Source organism: Mus pahari, chromosome 5 (assembly GCF_900095145.1).
Source record: "Mus pahari chromosome 5, PAHARI_EIJ_v1.1, whole genome shotgun sequence".
NCBI classification, from domain to species: domain Eukaryota; kingdom Metazoa; phylum Chordata; class Mammalia; order Rodentia; family Muridae; genus Mus; species Mus pahari.
In genome coordinates, this window is record NC_034594.1 from 1,016,302 (window position 1) to 1,034,782 (window position 18,481).

At 42.8% G+C, this 18,481-nt stretch overlaps 1 protein-coding gene across 3 annotated transcripts in view; it reads left to right on the top strand.

Annotated features, from left to right (window-relative positions):
* The window catches only part of Tfap2b (transcription factor AP-2 beta), a 30,002-nt gene that overhangs the window by 4,945 nt on the left and 6,576 nt on the right, over positions 1 to 18,481 (top strand). For all 3 annotated transcript variants that reach the window (XM_021197616.1, XM_021197615.1, XM_029538860.1), the window contains exons 2-6: positions 61 to 519; positions 5,202 to 5,262; positions 12,396 to 12,615; positions 14,430 to 14,548; positions 16,996 to 17,137. In XM_021197616.1, the coding sequence (XP_021053275.1) occupies positions 61 to 519; positions 5,202 to 5,262; positions 12,396 to 12,615; positions 14,430 to 14,548; positions 16,996 to 17,137 (1,001 nt within the window). The remainder of the gene's footprint in view (positions 1 to 60; positions 520 to 5,201; positions 5,263 to 12,395; positions 12,616 to 14,429; positions 14,549 to 16,995; positions 17,138 to 18,481) is intronic.

Below are 18,481 nucleotides of genomic sequence, written 5' to 3' on the forward strand. Positions count from 1 at the left end.
CCCTTTCCTTCTTTCTCCCTACTCCCTTCTTTTCTCCTTCGCTCCTCTCTCCCCTCCCAGGACCGGCACGATGGCGTCCCAAGCCATAGCTCGAGACTCTCTCAGCTGGGCTCTGTGTCCCAAGGACCCTACTCGAGCGCCCCGCCGCTGTCCCACACGCCATCATCGGACTTCCAGCCACCCTACTTTCCGCCCCCCTACCAGCCGCTACCCTACCACCAGAGTCAAGACCCGTACTCCCACGTCAACGATCCCTACTCCCTGAACCCTCTGCATCAGCCCCAGCAGCACCCGTGGGGGCAACGGCAACGCCAAGAAGTGGGTTCAGAAGCTGGCTCTCTCCTGCCTCAGCCCCGGGCAGCCTTGCCCCAGCTCTCCGGCCTTGATCCCCGAAGGGACTACCATTCTGTCCGCCGGCCGGACGTGCTGCTGCATTCCGCACATCACGGCCTGGACGCCGGCATGGGCGACAGCCTCTCGTTGCACGGCCTTGGGCATCCCGGCATGGAAGACGTGCAGGTAATTCCAAACAAACAAAAATAAACATAACGGATAATAAAAGAAGAATTCTGGGGGCGAGGGGAGGAAAGGAGGAGGGGCGGCCTGGTCTTCTCTGGTTGGGAGGAGGGAGTTGTCATCTTTAGAACTGGACCAACCGGACAGGACAAAAGTGTGTGTTTGAATGTGTGGCTACAAGGTGGTGGCGGTTTCTTGAGATCGGTGTGTGAATGACAGGACGGCAGGAAATTAAATCTTGAAGGAGGAAATATGTCCGTGATAGTTTACATTCATTGCCATCAAAGGCAAATGTTTTCCTATTGACTCAACTACTGGACTTGTGCATTCTCTGTTGCTTTTTGTGGAGAAGTTGGTGCCAGGAGTAACCCAGAGTGAGCCTGTCCCGCTGGCTTGGTGGACAAAGTGCTGGCTATCTGCAGAACAGAGCTCTAAGCAAGAAGACACAAGGGTCACCAAAGGCTCCAGGTGTTTTCTCTGGTGAGGAAGGCAAGGAATAAAAATGCACTCTGCAAGACAGTGTGCATGGCCCCTTTGCTCTGAATCTCCTAAAGCTGCAGAGCCCGTTCCCAAGCCGAATTCTAGGGCCATCATCTGACCAGGGGGATCATTGCTCAGGGGACCGACCACAGAAAGCTGACAGTGGATTCTGGACGATAGCATTTTGGAAATTTTGTCTCTTTGAGGGCCAATTAATTGATTATAAAGCAATGTTCCCCACCTTCCCCCTCAGCCCCCTCCTCTGACAATTGTCGCCCCTCCCCAGGTTACCATGCTCCCCCAAGAGACATCACGTGTTTATTTTTTAAAACAAAAGGTTCAAAACACAATCCCTACTCACCCAGTGTCCCGTCTGCAACCTACACAACAGAGGCTGTCTTGGATGAGAATACTTGGTTAAATTAAACAAAGAAACATCAAAGAAATGATTCCTAAATACTGTCAGGTTGATTCTGAACAGTTCTGCTTCACCTACCCTCCCAAATTTAACCGAGTCTCCAGAAAAGATAAATATTGTTATAAAGCATTTACTTGACACTTAGATCTCATTGCCATAGTTGAGTTTGTTATGCATCATTGTAGACTTACTTCTGGAGCAAAGGAAAATGAAATGGAAAAGAGAAGGTAGCCAAGCCCTTAAAGAGGAGTGTGTGTGAGTGTGTGTGTGTGTTTGTGTGTGTGTGTGCGCTTGCGTATTTTCAAGAGCAGTCAAAACATGGTGACAGTGTCACACACCATCTCCGTGTGGCCTGTGATGCGTCATTGTTTTAGAGGAACCTTGTTATTAAAAAGGAGGAAATCTTCTGATCTGCAGCTGGATTCGTCCACAGTAACCAAGAGTGTGCTTTTGTTGATTCTACTGAGCTGTGTCTATCTAGAGGTTTGCTCATTTCAGAATACCATATAAGAAAAGAAATACTGAGCCTTTTTTTTTTTAATGCATTGGCATAATATGCGTCTGGGGGGAAAGTTTTTAAATTAACCTTTCTGAGTATGGTTCAAAGTACTGAATAATGAAGGTGGATCAACAACACATCCCCATTACCCTGGGGATGATAACATCACCCACTACCATTACACATCCTCATCACCACTGGGGGTGTTAACATCACCCACTACCTTCACCCTGAAGGCCAAGGGACTCAGGCAATTGGACCCTGGAATGTTTCTCCAAAATGAGCAAATCTCTTTGGTTTTAGAATGCTTTCTTTAAGTCAGAATTCTAAGGGGTTTTTGAGTGTTAAGCAAAATGCAAAGGAAGGGAGACAGAAAAAGGCCAGGAAATTGTTACTGGGAGAAATAATAAAGAAACTGGATAGGTTTAGCGTATTTAAGTGAACCCAGCATCTAGTCTGAGCTGATAGAGTTTGCTCAGAGACTGGGGTTAGAGAGAGCTCCCTACTTCCCTCTTCCCTTAGCTGATCGCCTGGCCATGTGGGGAGTCCTGTGGGACCTTCTCCAATAGCCCTAAGTGTGAGAAGTACTAGGAATGCAGCCCATGCCAGCCTCAAATGTCAAACAAGGGTGTGAGGCTGGTCTCAGCATGGGCTCTGTGATAGGACTAGGGGAAGGCTGATAGGGTATAGGGAAGGAAGGAGAAGATGAGTCCCTAGGATCCAGAAGTATCACTGATCAGCCCACCCACACAAGAGTCCACTGCCAAGTTCTAGATCTAGGTACAGCTATGGAAGCCTTCAGCTGTCCACACACCAAGCAACAACAAACCCAAGAGGGGTGTTGCACCCTTCTATTCTCTAGAAGTGACCACAGATTGGTTTGACCTGGACCTCAGAGTCACTTGTTCTATCTCAAGGGTCTGGATATATGCATTCAGGACACTGGAAGCCAGGGACCAGACAGCCAGAGGGTGCTGACCAAGGCCCTACGGGTCCAGGATTGGGGGGATTCCATGTGACCTAGAGGCACACTCATGAGGCTGCCGCCCTGTGAGAGAAAAGAAGAGCTAATTAACCAAATGCTTCTAATATTTTTTAAATGAAACTATAAAACCCTGTCAATTTCTATTTCAATTTACTCACAGGGGCTATTAAACTAGCAGATCGCTGTCTGGGTTCCGGGTATGCTACATTTCACCCATTGGGGAGGGGGGGGCAGTGTTAAAATCTCAGAGTGAAACGGTTACAGAAAAGGAAAACAAGGGGATACCTAGTTGTGGATTTGTTTCCTTGCGGCATAGGCATTTGTTCTTCACAGCCTGGCTCTCTTACCTCTCATCACCTCTGCGACCCACCACGCATGAGTATCAATGTATATAGCTAGTAAGTGAACGCTACACACACACACACACACACACACACACACACACACACACACACACCACTCAAAACACACCCTTGTGTCTTAAAGCAACCCCTGGTATCACTTTTAACTAAAGAAGTCTAGTAATTATGAGTCTGAGTTGTTTTTCTGCGCTTCCGCATGCAGTCCTAATTAAATCTTTACGATCCTCCCTGTGACGATTAAGCGCCAGCATGCTGCGTGAATATCCTGTACAAAAACCCAGCAGGCGGCCGTAATTAGATAGAAAACAGACAAGAGCCTTCTCATTAACTACCACAACTACCCCACGTTGCTGATGAGCCGTGGATACATATCTGTGCACCAACATGGTTGTGAGGTGTGAGGGCTCATGGGTCTAGCCCTATATGTGATGGGTTTCACTCCCACAAAACAAGCAAATATCTCTGTTCCTGGTGGACCCATACCCATAGCCCTTGCCAAGACACACACACACACACACACACACACACACACACACACACACGGAGTTTAGAAAGGGGTGAAGTGAATGTGAGCGTGCCTATGTATGGTACAGGGTCCCCTGAAAACTTGTACAGGGTCCCCTGAAAACTTAAGAACAAGTTTGATGAAATATTTCTAAGGTTCCTCCTCACTATTAAGATGTTTATTGCCATCTACAACATAGGCAACAGTTCAAATGGAGAAACCCCTCCCTGAGCCTTCTAAGAGTAGAAGAGTGACTAGTAAGAATGAGAAGAAATGTAAGCAAGAGCATACCCCCTGATGGTTAGAATGTCTCATTTCTCAAGCCACAATTGCTTGTTTGTGATAGTCCTTTTTCCCTTGTGATGGACTCACACCCTGTCTAAGAAAGCATCCTGAATGGATAGGAAGTACTGGGGAGACACCTCGCTCTCAAAGCCTTTTTGAGACTTCTTTATAGAGTGAGTTACAAATTGGTCCAAACCTAAGTTCCAAAGGATCAAGGGAAGCAATTGTGAGATACAAAAAAGACAGTGGGTATTTTCCTGGGGAGTGGGGAGGGTGCAAGGAAATCTGCTTTTTTGACATCCTACAAGGCTAGGATGGACTGGTTCCCATGCATTCTGACAGCAAGGAACTAGCTCCAACAACTATCTCCTCAGAAGTGCAGCCAAATCTGAGTTGAAACTTCCCCTCTCTGGGGTGAAACTGAAGATGGATATTCCTTGTGATTAGCAAGGTGCTGACTGGGAGAATCCTCTGTGTGTGTTTGTGGTGTGTGTGTGTGTGTGTGTGTGTGTGTGTGTGTGTGTGTGTACCGGTAGTTCCTGCCTTCCTAACAGGTGTGCTCCTTGCTAGGCAGCATCACCTGCCTGGAGGAGGGGGCGTGTGAAACACTCTCCATGCAGGAAGGAGCTCATAGCTCACAGGACGCGGTGTGGATTACAGTGGGTGTGACGTCCTGGAGGGTGTTGTACTGTTCTTTGCATTCCATTCCAAATTGCTCAGACTTTAATTAAAATCCCATAATATAAACTATTATGTATTTGTAAAAAAACGACTCTGGGCTTGAATGCACTAGAATAGAAGGAAAAAGAAAAGAACGAAATTGGTGGGAAATGCCACCTTTTCACAATTCATTTGGACAAATGGAATAAAAGTTTAAGTGTCTGTATAATATCTGTGTTTCTGATAATAACAAAGCCAATCCTGTGTCCCAGATGTTTTCATAGGCTCTGCTTTCTTTTTCTTCTATTTCGAGAATTTACCATTTCAGGGAATTTCATTTCTATGTCGAGTTGGAGATAATAAGGATAATAATAAAACCTCCCTTTGTGGATTAATATAAATGGAAATAATAGAAACTTCAGTGACATGATTTATGTATGGAATTCTTTAATATCCAGTCAATTTGAATGGCAATGTTTTTATATTCACAGTCAGTTGAAGATGCCAATAACAGCGGCATGAACCTATTGGACCAGTCAGTCATTAAAAAAGGTATGGATTGTTCCTTCTGAAAGTAAGGGAAGATTTCAATGTCTTTATGATAAGCGTTCACTTTGGGGAAGTTATTTATTTTATATGACAAACAAACCCTAAAAACGTTTGTTGTAATCAGTCAGTGGTTTCAGATTACGTAAAAGGGCATGCTGGGAAAAAGGATATATACCAAGCATAATGGAAACTCAGTCAGAAACCAGGATTGAGATTAGAGCAACACTGGCAATTGCCATTTTTCTCATAATATATTAGGTAGCCATTCTAAATGTATCTTACATGACCATCATCATGAAAGGGGAAACGGCTGCAAAACGCTGGTTTAAAAACTGTACTATTATGACTTTGTTCATCCCTGGATTTGGCTGTGTTAAAGTGTGTGTTATGGAAATAGCTTCCCCCCCACACACACTCCTAGTGTTTGGTTTGGTTTTTTTTTGGGGGGGTGGTAATTGTGTTGCCAGTTCTCTGTGTGTTATGGGTTGTTTCTTTTTTTATTATTGTGATTTTTAATTGTGCCAAATGCTTTGCTAAAGATGCAGTCTCTCATCCTGAGAGACTGGGGCAGACTGCATGCATCTAAGTCTTCCTGCATATGCACTCATGATTTACTATGACTGTGGAATCACCCCATACTGTTAAAGGGCATGTGATATTAACAAATGTTTGCAGTCTCTTGTACAGCTGTAAGCAAAATAATTAACTAATTAAACTAATTAAATGTAATTACAATAACTCATTTCGGGCGTATTGCAGCTGCTTAATTTTTTTTCTCCCCTTCTCTGACAATCACTAAGAGAATGTCTCACATTTAGAGTAGCCGCTTCAAGGCCTGAATGTCAGTCACATGCCACAGATTTAAGAGATCGAATGTGTACACATTTGCAATCTTTAATTATCCTACAGACTGGTATTGGAAAACATAGCTTTAACGGCTGCAGCCGTTTCCTATGGAAGCAAGAGGAAAGCATTCCCTATGTTGGGAGTCAGCAATCCCCAGCCTCAGCCTTTCATGATTCACTACTTAACAGTCATGAAGAATAATTAGAGAAAAGAATGATTTAGAAAGTAATCCATCCAGACTCAAACTGGGAAAGTAGGTAGCAGTTTGTGAACTAAGAATGGCAAAGGAGTTAAAAGCATGCTAAAGTTTCTCCTTTTCAAAAGTCATGAATATATCGCTTGGAGAGATAGGACAGGCAGGAGAAACAGCAGCTGAATGGTGCCTTTTGATTTTGAAATTTTTTAAGATCAATTTTATTTTAATGTTGCCCAGTATTCTTTAGGTAATACCATCTTTGGCTGGTATGCTCATGGTGTGAGCTTAAGCTGGCAAATGTGTTAACTTTACTTTCACTGGGTTCTCTGGAGTCTTCTCCTTTGGATAATTGCTGGTTGGTTGGGGTAGGGTGAGGGAGGAGCTTTCCCGTTTCCCATTGTCATTTTTGTTTAATTCCCCCCTCCCTCTTTGTGGCAAGCTAGAACAGCTTAGCTCAGGGTTCTGTATCCTAGCAACATCAATTGGCTGGCAGAGGGACATGCCCAGCAGATGACCAATCAGAAATGTTATTAATAGTCAGGCCAATAAAAATACCTGGAACTTAAGCTTGCCTAGAAAAAATGAGGTTCATGGTTTCCTTAGATGTGGGAAGCATTTGGTTGCCATTTTTGAATATGTTTGCCAGAGAAGCATGAATATTTATGCACAAGGTAATTTCCAGGGATAAAGAAGAGTGTTGACTAGAATTGCTCGCTCTGTTTTCTCAAACTGCCACATGTTTTCCACCAAAGCTTTTTAAAAAGCATGCATGGCTTAAAACAGTAAAGTAATCCCCAGCTCATGTTAATAGATTTGGGGTGAGTAGTAAAATATGAATGTTAGGTCGGTTCCATTATTTGATACTTGAAATGTTTGTTTTATTACGTAAAGAAAGGATCCTAATGTCATATTTTTACCTTTAAAAGCCATGGGGGGGGGGGAGAACAAATGTTTGATTTATTTTTCTAACTCACCAGGAACCACTTAAAATAAAGTTATGGGTTCATTAGCTACTTCCCCAGCTCTCTTCTCCCATCTTTACATATTCTTATCCTCATGAGGGATGTGTCTGTGAGATTAATTCTGTAGAGAGGTGAGAAAGTTTCCTGAACTGAATATTCTAAATTTCAGCAACTAGCAGGGGACTTGGTTGCCTAATTTGTTTACTAATGGGCATTTAGACAGTTTTTAGAAAATTATACTTCATTAGTAAAAGGCCAGCAACTAGCCCACATTTACACATCTCTCCTATGTTTATGAAACCTAATTACCTAGGTAAAAAAGATGTATTTATCTGTCAGGTTGTGTCATAGTCACGCCTAAAACTTAACCCCTGTCATTTTTCTTCCCTGTTGATATCACCCAATACATCATAGATTCCCTCTCTTGTTATGTTTGCTATGTGGGCTTAGCTGACATTTCTGAAGTAATTTAGTTAAGAGGAAATGAGTTGTTCCCAGTAGAGAGAGCAAACGAGTGGAGAGAAGGTAGCCAGCGTGATAAATGGCTCTTTCATTTGAAGATCTCCAGAGCTCGTTTACGGCTAATTTTCTGTATTGGCCCCCTTTGAGCTATTAATGCAATCGGCAGGGACCGTGGCCCCTCTCTTCTTAGCTGCCCCATTAGAGCTCCCATTAAGCTGCCTAGTCTCAACTCTAAGGCAGGAGTTGGGGAGGGGGGAGTAATGAAAGGTGCTTTTTAAACTCTCCTAATCTAAACCGGCAGAGGGTGGTTAATACGATTTGAAGGGGGCTGGTCAATGAGCAATCAATAAAGTAATAATGAGAAGGATTCGGTACATTAACAGTCTAAAAATCCAACGAGACATTAAAAAATCATTCGTAACTCTCAGTTCCATTAAGATTAGGAATCTGGGTGGAGTGGGGTGGGGGAGTGCCCAGCAAACATAAATGATCATTGCCATTTTCCTATAGCTTAACTTAAAGTGTTTACCTTGTTCTGAAGAAAAGGGATTTGGAACAGAGACCACTATGCTTGACACATTAGACAGAAGAAAGTATGTCAGAATTTCTTGGGAAGGTTATTGAGGCAGGAGTTCAAATGGTGTGACTCTGGAGTATTATTATTATTATTATTATTATTAATTATTATTATTGGTCTTAGGAATATCCTGTTTGGTTAGTTTCACTTCAACCTCCACTCTCTTCCATGTTTTCCCCATTAGTTCTGGTTCCTTCCCCACACAAACACTTTGGTGTGAGTTTTATTGGAGAGGAAGAGGCCAAATCTCAATTCTAGTGGATTCTTTTGAGATTCTTCTTGCCTAGAAGGAATTTTGCGCCAGGAGTCTGTCAGTCAGACCTATAAGGTGTGTGTTTCCTCTCAATAACTTTGTCTTTTCAGAGAGAGAGAGAGAGAGAGACAGAGACAGAGACAGAGACAGAGACAGAGAGACAGAGACAGAGACAGACATAAATATATACCCGGAATAGTCAGAAGCCATAGAATTCAAAACTCTAAAGGTCAGACAGTCCTTTTCACTGTCCCAAGTGTGGGAACCTGCAACTGCACAGATTGGAGAAGATAAATGACTTTCTCAAGGTCAGATGACAAGCTAAAAACATGATGAGACCCTAGTTAAGTTTCAGGTTCCCAGATTCTGTCATTAAAGAATGCCAACACTTTTTATTGCGGGGGGGGGGGGGGTGTATGTTACACATATTCTGGTGTGTGTATGTATGTGTTCTTACCACAATTTCAGTGTCCAAATGTATATACACCTGCTGAACATGTGGAATAAAATGTATACAAGAGGTAGACATGAACATGCAAATCTGAGGGATAGCTCCCTGACCTCTTTGAAAAGCACTAACTTCCTGGGTGGCTTCCCTGTGCAGCACCTGCATTGGTCAGTTTCTTCCAGTGAGACTTAACCCTTTACTATGTGAGGCAGGTCTATTTCTCCCCCTCTTTCCCACACAGAGATTGTCAAATATGGTTCCCCAAATTTGCTGTTTCACCCTGAAGTTAGTTGTTTAAAAGAGAATGAAACCCTAGCCCGTTGATCTCTATATAGCCTACTACTGAATAATATTTCCTCTAATTTTCCCTCCTTTTTCTTAAAACTTCACTCACTGCCAGAAAATCCTAATATATTTATATATTTTTTTTCTCTTCTGGGATAATTTATGGGAAAAGGAAAGGGATGGGTTTTCTTGTGTGTGTGTGTGTGTGTGTGTGTGTGTGTGCTCGCGTGCATACACCAAGAAGCTGGCTTTCCCATCCAACTGAGAGCTCACTTTTTAATGTATGCACAGAAAATAGTAAACACATACAGAACCAAAGGCTTCATGCTGAGTCTTGCTATGCTCTGTCTCCTCAGCATTTTCCTGCTGTCGCTTTAAACCTATCTCAGTCATCTCAGGTTCTGAGAGCAGGAACAGTGTGCTCATAATTACTAACAAATCAACTGGGCCCTGCTGCTCTCTGATTTTATTGATAAGCTGAAAGAAAGCAGAAGGGAATAAAATACGGGGTTAACCAGCTGAGCTAAGCAGGTGTGAGGGCGAGAGGAAGGTAAGATGATTAGCAAGCTATGGATCAGAAGGAAAGCTGGGAAGAGACATATGTAGGGTCTGGTCTAGGGACTCCAAGCTGGACCAAGGGTAAGGAGTGTGAGCTGATGTTAGAACCTGCGGATACAGGATAGAATGCAAGAAGATGATTTTGATACAAAATGGAAATATAATTTAAAACATTTCTGTTCACCTTGTGAGGCTTGGGGAGGAGTATAGTGGGGATGAGCTTGCTAAGATGGAAGTGTAGACGCATGCATTTTTACATGTATATGCAGAGAGACACAGCCCAGTGGAGGAACTAACATACTCTCCCTAAAGGAATCAGCTCCTACCAGCTGAATCAGGCAGTCAGCGATAGTACAGTTCAAGAACAGGGTACAAAGCCTCTCTGAAAGCCTAAGTTTTCAAGAAATTTGGGATCTGGAAATCAGAAAGCCAGAAAAAAAAAAAAAAACCTACTGTTTAAGAAATGCTGGCTTAATAAACATAATACAACTGTCAGTTTGTTGGGTTTGTTCTGTTATTAAAATATTCTAAGCAATGCTAAACAAAGTATCATCGATGAGATCTTTTACATAATTTATTTCTTTAGCTCTTTTGTAGAAACTGCAAAGGGCTATCTTATTTAGGGGAACTCTTTCCCAAGCTGATGCCACGGGGACACTGGCTATTAGTATGAATTATATGTAAAGAGTTGAATATAAATAAGAAATATAAATATCAACAATGCTCTGGAAATAGAAGACAAAAGTACATGTGGATACTGTGTACAAGTATTGAATGTCTCCATCCCAATCACCTATTTTCAGAGATTTACAACCACCATTATCACTCATGTCTGGTGAAAATGTTTTGACATTTTGCTGCTTTGGTCTCAAATGAGAAGCAGTCCCTAATGAAAATATGAGTGTCCAGAAAATCAAAATCCCCTTTGTACCTTGTCCTTACCCGTGGCAGTGCAGAAGATGCCCCGTTTTCTAATATAATTCCTCCAACCAGAACAAACAGGTCCTGGACATCAACAATAGTTCCTGAAATTCTATATCTATATCAAGAAGTGGTTAAAGGGAATGCTTTAGTGTCTAAATCGACTCCCTCAATGAAAGCTGTTTTTGAAAGGTTTTGTAAAACACCCAAGTAAATTAATAAACAGTTAACTTTTGAAAATCTCTCAACAACCATGGAGTCTGAATGCTGAAATCTGTGCTGTAAAGAGCCAACCCAAAGAGATGTCACACTGTCTTATTTGTCCGGTAGAAAAGGAATTTTACTCTTTTCCCCTAAAATTCTGGATCCCATGTGGAAGCGAGTGTGTCTTTCCCAGCCATATTGATAGGGTGAGATTGGTCATTATGAGAAAGGTACAAGTCGAAGTTTTTTTTTGTTTTTTTTTTTCTCCTATTCTAAATATATACTTCAATGTGTTCTCCACGGAAGAAGTTAACTTGTAGGGGAAATCGGGAGAAGTTCAAAGGGGGAGACTTTCAGGACACTGCTCTCCTGGTTCGCATTCCCCCAGCCTTCCACCTAGCTCAGCCTCATCCTGACATGCAGATGACACCAAAACACAATTAAACAGAAACACAAACTGCAGAGGCTGACTGCACCAGGGGCGGGCGGCAGTGGCAGCCAGCTGTCAGCTCTTATTAACTTCTGCATAAAACATACCTTGAGTGTGGTTTGTTATCAATTACTTGCTGAAACGAAACAACTGGGGCAAGGCAAGACCACCACCGCTCATCTGAATTATGGTGACTGGCTGATTGATCGGGGCACCTGTTGTAAATCATAACTGTTCCAAACAATCAGCAGCCCAGCCCGTGCCTTAATTTGTAAACAAAATTCATGTCACTGCTTTGCTCTTACTAGAGATGAGCATTTGGGTACATTTCTAAACGAATCCTGCTCTTGTTTTCTGTGGGGGGGGGTGGGAGGTGGGGTGGGTGGGGTGGGAATAGGGCTCACTAAATAGCAAGAAGCAGCTCTTATTCCTCCCTCCTCTGCCAACCCACCACACGCACCCTATCTTTAGTGATGTTCTTTAAACAAGTTTGGGTCCAGTCAGAGAGGAGGAATTTCCATAAAGATCATTGGATTCACCGTTTCTCTCAGAAAACTTCACCCTCAAGTGTCAGATGAGATAGTGTTATCTTGGAGAGGACCTTGGAGAAAACTGAAATCAGGATCTCTGCTAGGTGTCCATGGTTGCACAAGAAGCACGCACGTGACCAAATAGGCTTTGCCTAGGTTCACAGCATAGTCAAGGTCTAACTGGGCTATGGCAAGGGACTCTCACATGTCCTCTGGTATGGGGTAAGTTTCCAGAGGAATGCTGACATTTGGGTCAGTTCACAGCACTGGGACCGCAGTACAGCTGGGAACCACTTGAGTAGCTGCCTCGCTCTACTCTTTCCACTTGGTGGCTGCCGGGGGTGGGGGTGGAGGGGGGTGGGGGGTGGCTTTCCCAGATGACTTGCTATCAACTTTCAGTAGTGTTAATAAAGCCCGCTCACCTTTATGGAAACTTTTTTCCCCCTTTCTCCATCTCTCCCTAGTTCCTGTCCCTCCCAAATCTGTGACTTCTCTAATGATGAATAAAGATGGCTTCTTGGGAGGAATGTCAGTCAACACCGGCGAGGTATTTTGCTCAGTCCCAGGCCGTTTATCTCTACTCAGTTCAACTTCAAAGTACAAAGTTACTGTGGGCGAAGTTCAGAGAAGGCTCTCGCCCCCTGAATGCCTCAATGCGTCTCTCCTGGGCGGCGTCCTCAGAAGGTAAACAAAATAAAACAAACAACAAAAACTACACACACACACACACACACACACACACACACACACACACACACACGATTCTGTTAGTGGAGGAGGAGGATGGTGGAAATTGAGGGAGAAAGTTTGACGCGGTTGCCTAGCAACCAGGAGTTTAAGTGAATCTTCCCTCCCCCCCCCCCCCCCCCCCCCGTACCAAGCAGCAGGAAGGTTGAGGCTGGGAGTCTAGGGTTGTAGTGCTACTTTAAGTTTGCAACCAAAGTCCTACTCGTGCCAGACTACACTGCGCATGTGCAACTCTCCTAGAAAATTCGGGATTGGAATCCTTTCGCTCTCTGGCCAGTGCAAGGCTCCCAACTATATAACCTCTCTGTGGTGGCATAGCCTGAGTTCAACCCAGAACCTGGTCTCCCCACCAAGCACGGACATTTGAAACAGACAAAAGCAGTTTCCAGCATGCTATCCATAGCCTTTCCACTTCACTGATTTTAAAAATTAGTTCACTAGCATATTATGCTCCCTCCCCCCGTTTTAAAAAGATTTTTTTTTCTAGATCTATGACCTCCTTTCAGTAGTGTCACACCTCACAACATTAATAGTACTTTATAATTATTAGTAGTCATTTCCTGGGGCTATGGAACTGCTCTCCAATATTGCAACCCATGGGCAGACTACTGGTGAAAATGGAGGAAGAAATGGCTCCCCTCCCCCAACAGTTCTTGCCAACATCTGGATCCTTGGTGTTGTCCTTACTAAGTAAGGGACTTTGCATGGACAAAACTTTCTAAAGTTAAAGCCCATTCTAGATATTCACGACCTCTTTCTTTCCTGAAAGTGGCTGGTTAAAAAGAACAGCAACCAGGATTCATGCAGGATAACCAGTTTCCCTTTATTTTTGCCCAGCCCTTAGAGGACATGGATTGCCTTCAGGGGTGCTAAGTGTTGGTGTGACCCCAGAATATTCTTTATTTGAGTCCTCTTCTACAGTCCTTGTTTGGTTATATTTTCAAGTGAGTCTTTTGAGTTTCATAGTCAGGCTTTGTTTTTTAAGTTATGATTATGATTGTCATTACTTTTTAAGACAAAGGTTTCTCTGTGTAGCACTGGCAGTTCTGAAACTCACTTTGTAGATCAGGCTGGTGTGCAACTCAGAGATCTGCCTGTCTGCACTTCCCAAGTGCTGGGATTTAAAGGTGCACATCACCCCACCTTGGTGTCCAGAGTGGGCATGTTTTAATTTAGTTCCTGAACATGAGTGTATAAAGTGTATTGAGATAGTGAATACAAAACGCTTATCATATTAACAAGCTGGAAAGTCTTAGGATTGTTGTTACCATGACAACAGACATCATTTGATTACAAAAGTCAGGCTTCTCTCCCCTTCTAAAACTTACAAATTTTTGGTCCCTTCTTTAGAAGCCTGGTGGTTCTGGAATCTAGCCTTCTTCTTTCCCTTCTTTCACAAGTTTGACTGGATTCTGTTTTACTCACAGGCTTCATGGCAGGAAGTGAACCTGTGTATGTCCTTGAATTGAGCAATATTTACCTTTTTTGGATCCACTGCCCTACAATCTAATTATTCCCATCTGGTATCATTTTCTCCCTCACAAGATATAAAAATACAAGACATACTTTTTAATGCTCTGTATTGCAGAAATTAAGCAAACCTCAGCAAACTATCAGCAAATAACTGAAGGGGGGGTGCAAAACTCAAGATAAAGCCTCTTCAGGCTCCACTGGGCTCTAGATTGCTAAGTCTAAACTTTGTTTCAGGAACACTGTGAGGTTAATCAGAATGTTAATTCTCGCCATTGCAGAGCCAAATCAAAAAATGGGGGGAGATCCTTGAGAGAAAGGCTAGAAAAAATCGGTTTGAATTTACCGGCGGGCAGGCGCAAAGCAGCAAATGTCACGTTACTCACCTCACTGGTAGAAGGTAAGCAAGACTTGTGGCCATTTCATCAAGGGGTGAAGCTTAAGTGTCCACTGGAGGCTGACATTTTACACATTTCATGATTAACTGGAAATCATTGTGATTGCTGTGCCCTTATGAGTGAGATGGCAAGAGGCTGCAGGAAAGAAGTCCAAAGGCATTTTTACTTAGCAGGACCAGCAGTTGCAAGGAAGTAAACACTAATATATATTTCTATCCTCTGAACAGGGCTCAGGCACAGTTGCTACATCAGAGCAGGGGTCACTTCTCTTGCCCCAGTGGCTAATGCACTCTCTGCTTGAACTCCTGCAAGCTACAACCAAAGCTCTTTGCCCTCCTCTTACTTCACCACTAAGTGTTACTAGCAAAAAGCAGGGGACTGCTGAGGATCAAGGCACTTGCTTCCAAGCCTCACTAACCACCTGACCTCCATCTCCAAGTCCTGCAAGGTGCCAGGAGAGAGCCTTCCTGGCTTCCCCTCACCTCTATACACTCAACCCCCAATAAGCAGAATAAAAGTTGAAAAGTGTAAAAAAACATATAGTGTTCATGGGTTTTAATGGTTTCTTTAAAACTCATGAGTGTCCTACCTGTTTGGACTTGATGAGTTATGGACACCTTTGGAAGGCCAGCCCTCTTTAAGAGAAAATCATGCAGGGGACTCTGAAAACACATAGAGAGACAAGAGATGAGTTGAAACTTCAAGGCAAATTCATTACTTGTGAATTAAATGGCCATAATGTCACTGAGAAACTTCTAATTTGCCTGTCAGTTTGGGTTTTGAGATGAAATCTATGGCCTGTGATAATTAATAACTTTGTAGTCTAGAAAAAGAATGTCAGCATTTGAATGTGTAGAGGAGATAGACAAGAAAGCATGATCAGTTGGTACACATGGAAGATAGTGGAGGATTTTCTCTGGGATCTTCCTTGTGTGTCCTGTTTTTTAGTAGACATGGTATTATGACTCTTGTAGGAAGTTGGTTTTGGCAGGACAGCATCTTAATAATTCAAATGGTGATCATAAGGAGATCAAAGATTTATTGGTCCTACATTTTTACCATCTTTAAGGCAAAGTGTTTGTTTTGGGCTTGAACTCGCCCATCAGAGGCCTCAAGTCATCACATTTTGAAATCCCACTTGGTAGCAGTTAAACCTTCTTAGCATGTGGGTATTCCATTTTGCCTTTTTTTAAAAAATAAAAACTATTTATTTTATTTATATGAGTACACTGTAACAGTGCCTTCAGACACACCAGATGAGGGCATTGGATCCCATTACAGATGGTTGTGAGCCATCATGTGGTTGCTGGAAATTGAACTCAGAACCTCTGGAAGAGCAGTCTTAACCACTCTTAACCACTGAGCTCCAGTCCTTCATTTTGCCTTCTAGGGAACCATTAATATTTAAAAAAAAAAAACCAACTCATTTTGAAAACAGGAAATCTTAGCATGAGACAAAGATTTTGATGGAGAAGAAAAAGAAACTGGGAATCACATTGAAAGGACAGTATTTGTTGTGTGTTTTTTTTTGGTATAATGAATCCTCACATTGAAAGGACAGTATTTGTTGTGTTTTTTTTTTTTTTTTTTTGGTATAATGAATCCTTACAAACACTATGCTTGCTTGAAGTCTTTTGTTTTTATATCTTTAAAAGTAAACCGTTTTCTTTCAAAATTATGTATTCATGAGATAATTCAACACAACTATTTTTTTTATCCTGTTTGTTATCGTTCCTCAAGTCCTCAAGGCTGAGCTTTTGAAAAGGTAATGATACCATATGCAGAAGGGTAAACTATGGAATGTTTAGCATGACCTGGTGTCTGCAGTTCCATATTTGTACAGTAAAAAGTCTTTAAGTAGGAGAAAGATGACAGAAATCTCTGAAAGGCAGATCCCCTGAAAACAGCCAGGGTAAATAATTATTTTGATGCAGAATATACTCTTTTCACACCCACTTGTTACATACTGTTATTACTCTTCAGCAGCATTTACATATGTAGATTTGCTTATGCACATTAGTTGTAAAGATTAGACTGTTTGCTAATAGAATTGTAGGAAGAAGGTGGTGCCTTTTAAATTTTATTTCATGCAAGTGTAACTGGTGCTTTAAATAGAGGAGAGGAGTCTGGGTAGCATATTCCTGCCACACGTCTAAATTAAATTGTAATGTGGTTCTTGTTCTTGAATCTAAGGCCACTTCCCTCTAAGCCAATGTGAGTTATCTGCAGGAAGCCCCAAATCTCTTGGGAGGGGGTGGTGCCTGTTTAGAGCCTGGCTCAGCCAGAGGCTGGTAGAATAAGATTTGTCCTGTTCATTTGAGTTGTGAAGTTCGTCTTTACTTTGAGTATCTGTCTCAGGTTTGACTTTGTGGAGTGTGGTACCTGGCCTCAAGTGTTAGGCTAGGTTGCTATTAGCCTAGCCATTGATTCTTTGCTGCTCTCCTTACAGGGGAAGCTGTTCATTTAGCTCGGGATTTTGGGTATATTTGTGAAACAGAGTTTCCTGCTAAAGCCGTGTCAGAGTATTTGAACAGACAGCACACGGACCCCAGTGACCTGCACTCCAGAAAGAATATGCTGCTGGCCACCAAGTGAGTTCCCAAGTCTCTGGGCGACGGTCCAGAACTCCCTCCCAGACGCAGGTCCACTTAAGAAACTGCTGTGAGTGCCTTGAAAGAGCCTTGCCAGAAACAACAGGGCAGGCAAGAAGCTCTCGGCTTCTCAGGGGCGGGGTATGTGGGGGCTAGTAGATTTGAGGGGCTATGGGAATATCTCACGCTTCTCCTCCGTTTACAAAGAGAATGTGGGGTTTTAACAGTTCCCCCAACACACAGTTCTGGGCTGTCAGGCAGACATTCTCAGTCTTCCCAGATCCCGAGGTGAATATTTTTGCCTGAGCTTTGCATTGGTCTCCCTTGCCATCAGGGGGACAGCAATATGTGTTCGCTCAGGGTGTCTATATGTCACCCACGCGTGTCCATCTCTACCCACAGCTCTAATTACTCCATTTCCAAGGTTGCTGTTTGTCATCTTCCGCGGACTTGTAAAATTTACTACAACTCCAGAGGGGAAAACAGTAAATCTCTGGCTAAATTTAGGTCTAGAGCTCATTTGAACATTTACAGTGGGTTTTCTATTTATTTGATTTACTCCTGTCTTTGGCTTCGGTGTCATATTGTTGGTATTTTATGACCAGCTCAGGCCTGCAGTGGGCGGCGCTGCGTGCACCAGCACGTTTCTCTGTCGCAGGCACCGCCTAAACAGCAGCGTTCATTTATTTAGCGTTCCAGGACGCGGTTTGTTCCATTGACAGCGTAATTTAAAGAAATATATGGAAGGCTGAAAAATCATTTGCTCAAATTTGTCCAGATGTTTTTGAGACGTGATTGGAATTTGATTGCCCCTTTCCGCAGGGTCAAAAAATATTAATGTCCCAGAACTTTAATTGCTTACAGAGCCTGGTTTGGGCTGTGCAAATTTTTAAATGCTTGAGTCTTAAGCGTTTGTTCTCCGAATTACAAAGTTTCCTTTTTTTGGCAGTGTTAGAAATGAGTACAAAGTTAAGACTTCAACCAATGATCAAAACCTGGCCCTACCCTAGTTTTAGAAGGTTTCCTGCCAACCTACCACCATCTTGCAGTATTAATAGATCTTTTGGGGGGTTGGTGGAAGTGGGTTTCCCTCTTACCCCTCCTCTGGTATATGGTAGTAAGGACCAGTTAGTTGTAGTTTATAAATGAAGCAGGGAAATTTAAGGAAGAATAAAATAATTAAAAAACCAAACTAACCTTGTCTAAAGTAGATAACGAGATCCACAAAACCTCTATTTCTTACAGGGATGATTTGACGCCCACTCCCTTCACACACACACACACACACACACACACACACACACACTCTCTCTCTCTCTCTCTCTCTCTCTCTCTCTCTCTCTC